The sequence below is a fragment of the Tupaia chinensis genome, unplaced genomic scaffold, assembly GCF_000334495.1.
Source record: "Tupaia chinensis unplaced genomic scaffold, TupChi_1.0 Scaffold138517_1, whole genome shotgun sequence".
NCBI lineage: Eukaryota > Metazoa > Chordata > Mammalia > Scandentia > Tupaiidae > Tupaia > Tupaia belangeri.
In genome coordinates, this window is record NW_006198412.1 from 1,342,893 (window position 1) to 1,352,854 (window position 9,962).

The window sequence follows — 9,962 nt, forward strand, 5'->3', positions numbered from 1 at the left end:
CCGCCCCTTCAGGTTGTTTTTGGCTGCCTGCTCTCCGTACTGGAAGGTGGCCTCCCGGCTCAGGCGGGCTACCGTCTCCCTCTCCGGGTGGTTGGGCTTCCACACGAACCACTCCACCATAAGCTGGGAGGCCACACTGGTGCGGTTCAGGACCACACACTCCAGCTGCACCTGCCGGGTCTCCAGGACCGACAGGTTCCCCTGGGCTTGGCTGAGCTTCAGGCGGCTGTCTAGAAGAGTGAGGAGAGAGATGTCAGCACAAGAAGACAAGGATCCGCACGCTCCTTCCCAGGAGCAGCGAACAGTGCCGTCCAGGTAGCGAGGCCAGCGGCACAGACGTGATCAGAAATCATTCTCACGCATGGCACCCTAAGCGTTCTGAGCTCCTTGATCACACGTCTGGAGGGCCTGGGTCTCACACAGTTCAATGGCACAGAACAGCTGTGTCCCCGAACTGAGAACCCTCATTGGTTTTGATGTTTGGGAGGACAAGCCAGAGCCGTGAAGACTTTACATCCAGTGACAGTGGGCCACAGAGCACATGGCTGACTGACAGGGGTGGTTGGGAAACCCCTCCCAGAACAAGAGTAAACTTTCAAAACTGACCATACACAGGGTCAGCTAAAATACACTGGGCTTCCAATCCCAAAAGAACTACAGAGGAAATCGGTTTAATGTACACGCATCGGCCATACAGACTGCAGCTTACCAAAAAGTCATGAGGGATCCCTCCTAAGACGGGAACAGAACTGACCTGACATCGGTACAGAAAAGACTGGTACGGATGCTACTGGGGGGCTCGATACAGCCAGCCAGATTCTCCTCCAGTGAGAAAGTGTCACTCACGACAGCATGCTCGTCATTTCATAAAAGGCCCTAGTGAGCCTCAGGACCACAGGGATCTAAAAGCCATGACACTGCCTAAGCAGGGGACATGTCTGAGTGACATCTGACGAGGGGAAGGGCCAGGCTTTTATTCTTTCTACACTTCAGTGTTGTCTGAATAACTTACAGCACTCATGACCACCTTTGTAATCAAAAGGTCAAAATCAAAAAATAAGAGAAAATACATGTTAAATAAGGAGCCCTCAGATAGGAAGATAGAGATATATACATACACACATATACCACACACACACACACACACACACACATATGATGATATAACTCTAGTTAACACCAGGTAGAAAGATTATCTTCTTCATTGCAGCTTTGTTTTTTTATTTTTTTGTTTTTTGGTTGTTGTTGCTGGATTTTGTTTTTGTTTTTTTCCCAAAAAGATATAAACCAAAACATCTCAGCTGAGAGGAGAAAGCTGTTTTAATTACTGTCCCATGAGTTTCTGCTTATAGTTTCTGGCTCACTACAGCAGAGCTTCACTAACAGTGCCAACAAGGATCCGTAGAGTTCTTTTTTACCGTCCCCTTAACTTGCCTGTACCTCAGCTGGGGAAACCCCTCGATGAATTTAGGGCCCACCAAGAATCTCTTGGTTTCAGTGCAAATGAGGAAAGAGAAAGGACGGTGATGACTAGAGAAGAAGTGCTGAGGGCGGGCGGGCACATTCTCTGGGTACCTAAAGAAGCAGAACTGAAACAGAGAGGAGGACTGGACCCAGAAGCACCGCGGCAGGCTGATTTCGAAAGCCCCCCGAGACTGGCCTGAAGTCAGGACTCATGTCACTGGAAACGCCAACAGGAATTGCTTCAGAAGGGAGCTTCCTGTTAAACGCTCCGGGACAAGGGCTGACGGAACGGGTCACTGTGAGGCCAGTGAGAATCCCTGGAAATGTGATGTCCCCAGGAAAAGGAGGGAGACAGGCCGGGCCACATCAGGGGTTCTGTGTCTGGTGCCATGCACTGAACCAGTATTTACTGAGACCTCCTGGGAGGCAAGCATGGCAAAGACAGCCAAGGGTCTGTACTCCCCCGGGGAGCGTCGATTCTCGTGGGTGAGAGAGACAACAAATGGATGCGTGCGTGAGTGTGCGTACCCAATATGTATGTGTATTCTATATTTGAATACACACTTAATGGATAGGTAATACAGAGTAAGCTAATAAGTTAACTAGGGACTGGCAGGTGGAGTGGCGGTTATGGGCACTGGATTCCCACATGACTGACCATGGTTTGGGGCCCAGACCCGCTGGCTTGCTTTCTCATTCTCTCTCTCTCTCTCGTCATATTAAAATAAGTAAATAAATTTAAAAAAGAAAAATAAAATAAAAAAATAAATTAAAAAAGTAAATAAATTAAAAAGAAAAAATAATAAGTAAATTATAAGTAAAAATACAAGAACTTACGTAATTTATTTATATATGAACAAGCAAGTGAACGGGAGGCCAGCCGGTGATGCATGTGAAGGTGGTATAAAAGGGGTGGGGAGAGGGGATTCCGGGTGACAATGGCTTTTTTAAGTTAAAATGAGCCAGGAGGGCCTCTTAGAGGAAGAGCAAGATAAATATCTTTGGCAATGTGTTCCTGGCTGAGAACAGCAAGAACAAAGGCCGTGGGGTGTTCTACCAAGGGCGCCATGCCAGTGGCTAAAGACAAAAACAGAGCCATGTCCTTAATATGCTCGTAGTGTAGTGCGAAACAAATGCAAATAACTACATTACACATTTTATAAGGAACCCCTGGTGATCTGGGAGAAATCCAGGTCGGCTTCCTGAGAGTGGTGCAGAGTGAAGTCTTGGGGAAGGTAGAAGCAGCAGGAGAGACATATTTCAGGCATAGAGAACAGCATAGGCAAAGGCGTAGAGATGGGGCTCAGAGCTTGGGCCACACGACACCACGGCCACTCGGGAAAGGACAGACGGTGTCGAGCTGTAGGGCATGTGGGCTTGAGGGACAAGTGTGCACTAAGGCCACATTCTGTGAGGAGGAAATGAAAGCTGAGACCTTTCGCAAGGAGAAGGGGAGCCAGCCTTCGTATCTGCACAAGGAAATAACCCAAATGCGTCTTGGGTTGGTTTGGGGGCAGGTCTAAAACTGGAGAGGGGAGTGACGTGCAGAGAGCTTCTCAACGACCGTACGAAAGCGGAACTGAAGCTTGTAGAGGTAGTCAGCTCACTTTCCCTGGAGGCCTCTGGCAAAGGTTGGACACCACCTGCCGGGGAGCAGACTGAGGGCTACACCCACAGGGTCTGCGGTGCGGGCAGAGGGTGATTCAGTCTGATGACAGGAAGAGGTTGGGATGGGAGGCAAAGAAGAATGGGAAGCAGATGAGACACAAGATGCCTTCTAGGCAGGGGTCCTGGGTGTGGGGCTGGTACCAGCCCTTGATCCATGACGAACACCATGGAAAACTGCGAACACCAAGAGACCCAGGAGCTCTATGAACCCTGCCCTGCACACTGTGCTGACCACTGCCCCCTTCAGGCCTCTCCTTGGTGAAGGTGGACACAGAAGCAGGGTGAAGGAGGCTGCAACGGGCTTGCCATCAACACTGGGTCCTTCCTACCATGCGTGAGCACTCGGATGGTCTGTGTACCTGGACTCACACCCCACAGGCACCTCAGTCATACTCTCCTGGACCCCACAGAGTCCCGGCAGCCCCCAGGTAGTCGGTGGCCCAAGAGGGCCATTTCCTCTCTCCTTACCTGGCTGTTTCACAGTGACTTCCGTGCGCCCTGAAACCTCCTCTGCCAGCTTGTACCAGGCGTAGTTGGGGCTCAGCAGCCACTCCTCCACGTGGCAGTAGTAACTGCCACTGTCGCTGACCTCAGCTCTCTGCACAGTGAGGCTGAACAGCCCCCCTGACACGTGCCTCTCAAACTGCAGCCTGGCCCTCAGGCCCTCCTCCTCAGCATAGGTGCCGTACTCAAAGGCGGAGTTGTGGGTGGTCTTGAGGATGAGCTTGCCGTCGGCGTCCGAGGGCTTGTGGACGTACCAGAGCACGGCGAAGTGGGAATTCTGGCTGGTCTGAGACTTGACCGCGCAGTTCAGCTGGATGGGCCTGTTTTCCACCAGGGTGAGGGTCCGCTTTGACTTACTCACTTGCAGCTTTGTCACTGTGGAGGGAAGGGAAAGCAGGCTCTAGAACAATGGCCACACACTCCTGGAAGCTTCCAGGCTCCGAGCAGCATTGTGCAGCACCGTTTCTAGGACTGGACGTCGGCAGGGATCCTCCAGAACACAGTTCAGTGTGAAGAGGGCCGCTGGGACCTGGTGTCAGCCTGGACACCCCTTCATCTGGTGCCTCACTGCCATGCCCCTGGCTCGGGCCCTGACCACCTGTCCCCTGCCTGCTGTTCCTGTCGACGCTGTGTGCTCCAGCTAAAATACAAACCTGCCCCATCACAGTCCTGCTTGAAAAGGTTACTGGCTCCCAACTGCCTGCAGGTTGTAAAGAAAAAACTTCCATTCCTTTTCACAGCACAAAGTCCCTCGAGGACTTGGGCCTCACCCAACTGTCCTGGCTTATCTCCACAGCTCACACTCACGTACCCCACCCCTCCTTCCCATGCTTCTCCCAGAGCCCTATTCCTTGCCCTTGCTGTGCCCTCGGTCTGCCCCTTTTTGCTACCTCCTCACCCTGAGCCTTCCCTTCCGCATCCTGCTTCCCCGTCTCCCTCATTCCCAGCCACTAGGCTAGACGCCCCTCCTCGGCGCTCAGCACCAGGCTGTGTTTCTGGCATCACACTTCTCCCTGGACTGTGAGCTCCCCAAGGACAGAGATCAGGCTTCTTCCACTCAGTCAGCCAGTATTCAGAGTGCCCACAGTCTCCCACAGGACGCCTGGTGCAGGGGACGCCCTGAGGAAGGCAGCAGAGTCGCAGCCCCATGGCGCATACTGCCCTAGGGGCATTCTCGTCACCACACTCCAGAGCCCGGCTCAATGCCTGGCTGCAGAAAGTACTGGATCAATGTTTGCTGAGATACGAGAGTGAGTGGGTGAGCACGTGAGAGTATGCTGGAGAAATGAGGAAGCAGATGACTTGAAGATGCTGGGGTGGGTCTTCCTGAGGGCCAGGGCGTAAGAGGGCTGAGGAGACAGTGAGCAACAGGACACAACAAAGCCAACTCTGGCCTCCCTTTCCTCTTACCATCCTGCTCCGAAACGGAAGGGAGTACAGCCTCTGGGATGCCACCCTAGCTGCTAATTAATGACGAGGTTCACTTTTAAGGTGGCAAGAAGTCAAAGTCTAATGAAATACATCTTCCAAAGGTAGTTTGAGACTCACCCCATGCCATTGTTAACATCCTTGGCTTTGATTTCCCCTCCTCACTCTCCCCTGCCCCCCCCCTTAAAATGGAAAAAAGGGCAAAGCAACGATTATAAATTCTTCTTAGGGAACCAACAGTAATAGCATCATCCCACTCCCGGTCCCACTGCTTTCTCTACTCTTAGCTTTTCAGCCACAGGGACCCAACCACATGGCAGCTGAGAAAGAACCCAGCAAGGTACAGACTGCGCCTGGGCTTCCTCCAGCTGGGCTTGCCTGAAGGTTAGCCCTGGCCCGTCTCCAGTGCCATGCTGGTCAGCCTCTTGTTTCCTAAGGCCAGAGGCCAGCTCAAGACCAGGAACTGCAACCAGACACAGAACTGAGTCCCGGTCATGACCACGAGGTTCCCTGCCAGCACGGCTCAGCTGGCTTGGAGCTCAGGGTACAGATCCAGCGTCAGGGTTGAGGCCCCTGGGTCAAGGAATCAAAGCTTCTGAAAGCCGCAGACTGCCACGTGGTCCCCCTGGTAATGCAGACCGATGTTCTGAATGGAAGCGAGCATTCAACGAGTTTAGGTGTGGCAGCATCCAATAGCCAACGTCACTGCTGCGGAAGCAGCTCTGAGGACGCCTCCCCCGCGGTAAGCCAGACATTCTCCTCACAAAGGACTGCTGAAGTCACATACTCACGGGCCTTCGCAAACCAGCAAGAACACAGCAAGCACCAATTTGAGAGCAAGCTCACGTCCTACCGTCCCACCCTTCTGGTTTCATCGTTCGTGCTAACAAGCCCCGTCTTCTGCCTTTTCCCCTCTTCAAACGCAAAGTCCTCCAGGGCAGGCTGGGAATCCAGGGCAGGGTTTACCAGTAAGCTCTCACACTCTGGAAACTAGATTTGCAAGAGCTCGGCCCATCGACTTTTCAGACTGGATTCTTGTAGTACATATTCGAAACCACCGGCTCCCTTTTCATTCCTTTCCAACCCAATCCACCGCATGCAAATGCTATCTGTATGGGTGCAAATGACACCACCTGAATTATCTGGTTCTTGGCCAAAAAAACTAGGTTGTTCGGTGTAGAGTAGAAAGAGCTTTAAAATGTATTATTAATTGGGGCCAGATTATTTTTGCAACTGTTACTAAGGAAACCTCAATTGCTATAGTAACTGCATATGTTAAACTGGAACCCTATGACTAAACTTCAACGTGGTCACATGGTCTGAGCACAGGAATCCAAGGAAGAGCAATGTTTCAAGGCATTTCCATTTTTTTCCCTTCATGTCAAAATATTGTGAAGTGTTGAGAAGCCTGAAAGAGAGGTAGTTTTCAAGTTCGGTGCACGTCAGACAGGTGGGCAAGAGGTCAGTATTTTATGCTCTGGATTTCCTTCCCCATTTCAAGGGCAGAGAGGACCTTTCTGGACGCCCAGGGGAGAGGAGGCTGGTGTCTAATTAGGAAGCACTCGCTCGTCCTGCCACAGCACTGCCCGGGGCAATGTGCGGCCTATGTACACCACCTTCCTCCTCAGTTAGCAGAGCCCAGTCCGCTACAGACCGAAGGGGCTTTCGTCTGCAAAATAAGATTCATGATGGCACTTATCTCCCTCACTAGGAGTGCTGTACAAAGCAAAAGTCCCTAGAAAAAGTGGAGTGCAGAACCTGGTATGTAATACGCCCCGAGTGCACCGTACCTACCCCCTTCCCTTTGGGCTTCTGTGCCTGCTCCCCAGGTTCAAAGCTCAAAACTTCGATTGGGAACCGCCAAACATATGCAGCCATCTTCCTTCTAAAAGTGCCGCCCATGGACCACCAGCGTCAGCATCACCTGGGAGCCTGTTAGAAATGCAGGCTCTCGGGCCCCACCCCAGCACACGGATGAGAATCTATATTTTTCACAAGATCCCCAGGTGATTCAGAAGCACTTCAAAGCTCAAGAAGGCCTGGACTTGGCTGTGTAAAAGAACGGACTTAAGAGAGGCAATAAACGCAGAGGGGAAAGAAAAGATGCTGAGCACTGAGGCTTGATTAATCTCCCAGGATGCATCAGCAGCCCAGGATGAATCAGCAGTAAGAAGGAACAGGAGGCGGGGAGAAGGGTCAGAGAGGCTTGCGGTGGTGTTCCACCCAAGAGAGCGGCTCCAGGTCACACCAGCAGCTGTTTTCGCAGGCAGCTCCCACCCTGTGGGAAGGAATGGCCTTTCCTTCCTTCCTTTCTGCATCTGGAGAGTCTGCTCCCCAGGCTTTACAGCAAAACTTGGAAAGCCCGGGACCAGCAGTTGGTATAATGGCTATGTCGCTAGACTCCCATGTAGTCGACCACGGTTTGAGTCCTGGATCCGGTGGCTTAAACTCACACAGGGTACATGTGCGTGCATGCCCAAGATCCCAAGAGGAGAATGGAGGCGAAGGGACTACAGTGTGGCCATCTCTCCTGGGGGGTGATTTCTCGCTTTCTGTCTGTCTTTCTGGCAAGTGCACATGCCCTATAGCAAAAGAAAAAAAAAAAACCTCTCAAAAAAACAAACAAACAACTTGGAAAGCCTGTGTTTTGTATTACAGGAGAGGCTAGTACGTCACTAGCCAGCCTCGGAAGAAGGAACCTGGCAGCAGAGGACAGCAGCTGCTCCTCAGCCAACGGACCACCATTCAGATCCCACCTGTGTGTAACTCAGGCAAAACTCACTTATTTCAGGCAGGCCCCAGTGGCTAAAGGAAATCAGATCCCACATGGCCAACCATGGTTTGAATCCCTGCCTGGAGGTTTGAAAAACATGCCAGGCACATATGCGTGCATGCCCTAAATCCCAACAGGATGGAAAAATGAAGTGATTGCAGTGTGATGACCACCCCACCCCACCCCCATCTCTCTGACAAGTGCACACTTGCTAACAAAAAGACATTTGGGACCAGCAGATGGCATAAGGGTTACATCACGGAACCCACATGGCCGACCACAGTATGAGTACCAAACCCAAAGGCTTGAAACTCACACCCAGTGCACATGTGTGCATGTCCAAAATCCCAAAAGGAGAAAGAAGAAGGGATTGCAGCATGGCTAATCCCCTGAGGGATGACTTCTCACTTTCTTTCTCTCTCTCTCTCTGGCAAGTGCATGTGCTCTATAGGAAAAATCTCTCTTCAAAACAAAACAAAATATCATTAATTTCATCAACAAAGGATTCCCTTAAACCCCCTATAACTGTTACATGCTACCTTACAACAAAAGAGATTCTTTTTGTTTGTTTGTTTGTTTTGCTACAGGGTACATGTACTCATCAGAGACAGCGGAGGAGAGAGGGAAAGTGATAAATCAGCCCCCAGGGGGATGGCCACATTGCAATCCTTTCTTGTCCATTCTCCTTTCGAGATTTTGGACACACGCACAACACAACTAGTATGTTTTTCAAGTCACTAGGGCCAGGACTCAAACTGTGCAGTCAGCCATGTAAGATCCAGCTGCCTTCACCTCCACACCACCTGCTGGCCCATTTAGAGAATTTTTAAAAGAGATTTTTGTTATAGGGTGCGTGTACTTGCCAGAGAGACACAGAGAGACAGAAAGTGAGAGATTACCTCCCCCCTCAGGGTGGATGACCATGCCACAATCCCTTCTCCTCCACTCTCCTCTCAGGATTTTGGGCATGCGCACACACACACCCAGTGTGAGTTTAAGCCGCCGGGTCTGAGACTCGAACTGCAGTCAACTACGTGGGAGTCCAGCAACATAGCCATTATACTATCTGCTGGTCCCAACAAAGAGAATTTCTTAAAGTTCTTCTCTTTCCTATGCAATTCTAAGCATCTAAAGGGTAGACACTACGGTCCAATCATTGCTGACCAAATTAGAAAATGATGGTTACACAAGTATGTGAGTAATCTTTTAAAGAAAAGGTAGGTAATTCTCATTTGATAGGAGGGAGGGACGCTTTCAAAAGTATGTGACCTCTGAGCTAGGCCCTGAGGAAGGAGCAAGCAGGCAACCCGCTGGCAGTGGAAGACAGAGAAAGGGCTCCGAGAGGGGGGAATGGTAGACAAAGATGGAGACACCTGTGCACTGGGCTCAGGGATGAGCAAGCAGTCAGGTGTGCTGGATGAAGTGAGAAAGGCGGCTCTGGCCAACTTGCCAGGACCTGAGGCCTATAACCTGACCATGCCCGCTGTGGTTCTCAGGGTGCAACCCATGGACCTGTAGCTTCGGCATCAGCCGGGAACGAGTTGGAACCCACTGAGTCACAGAAGCTGCAGTTGGTTTCTCGAGCCTCTGTGTGACTCTGATGCACACTCAAGTTTAAGAAGTAGCTGTGGTGAGGTGGCCCCCTGATGTCTGGAGACAGCAGATTCTGGAAAGTGGCGTAGGCAGAGGCTGGAGGGTAGCAGATGTGGAGAGATGGGCAGCGTGGGAGAGGAGCAGGGAGAAAGCTGCTCCTTATTGAAGATGCTCGACAGTAATGTCAGGGAGAGCAGGCCAGTGGCTGGGGCAGGGAGAGTTCTCTAACAGAGGGAAGCAAGTTGGCTGGGAGACTGTGAGAGATGGGGAACTGCGGCTGGGAGGGTGGCAAGGCACCTGACGGTCAGGCAGCCGCGATACCTGAATCCCTGTGTGTTTAACGTCCCTTGGCTCCCTGCTCGTCTCTCTCTGCATGGCCATGCCATATTTGAGCCCTACTAATCTCTCTCATGGATGGCTATAATCAGCCCGCATATAAGTCTCCCTGGCTCTAGCCTTAGCCCCAGCCGGACGCTCCTCCTGCACGGCCAGAGGGTACCCGCTACTCTCTATTAGAGCCCATCTACAGTTC

At 51.5% G+C, this 9,962-nt stretch overlaps 1 protein-coding gene across 1 annotated transcript in view; it reads right to left on the reverse strand.

The window, feature by feature from the left end:
- The window catches only part of IGSF3 (immunoglobulin superfamily member 3), a gene marked incomplete in the record, with an annotated part of 108,332 nt that overhangs the window by 10,243 nt on the left and 88,127 nt on the right, over positions 1-9,962 (reverse strand). Inside the window, 2 exon segments of the mRNA XM_027765508.1 lie at positions 1-230; positions 3,601-4,011. Coding sequence (XP_027621309.1) covers positions 1-230; positions 3,601-4,011 — 641 coding nt within the window.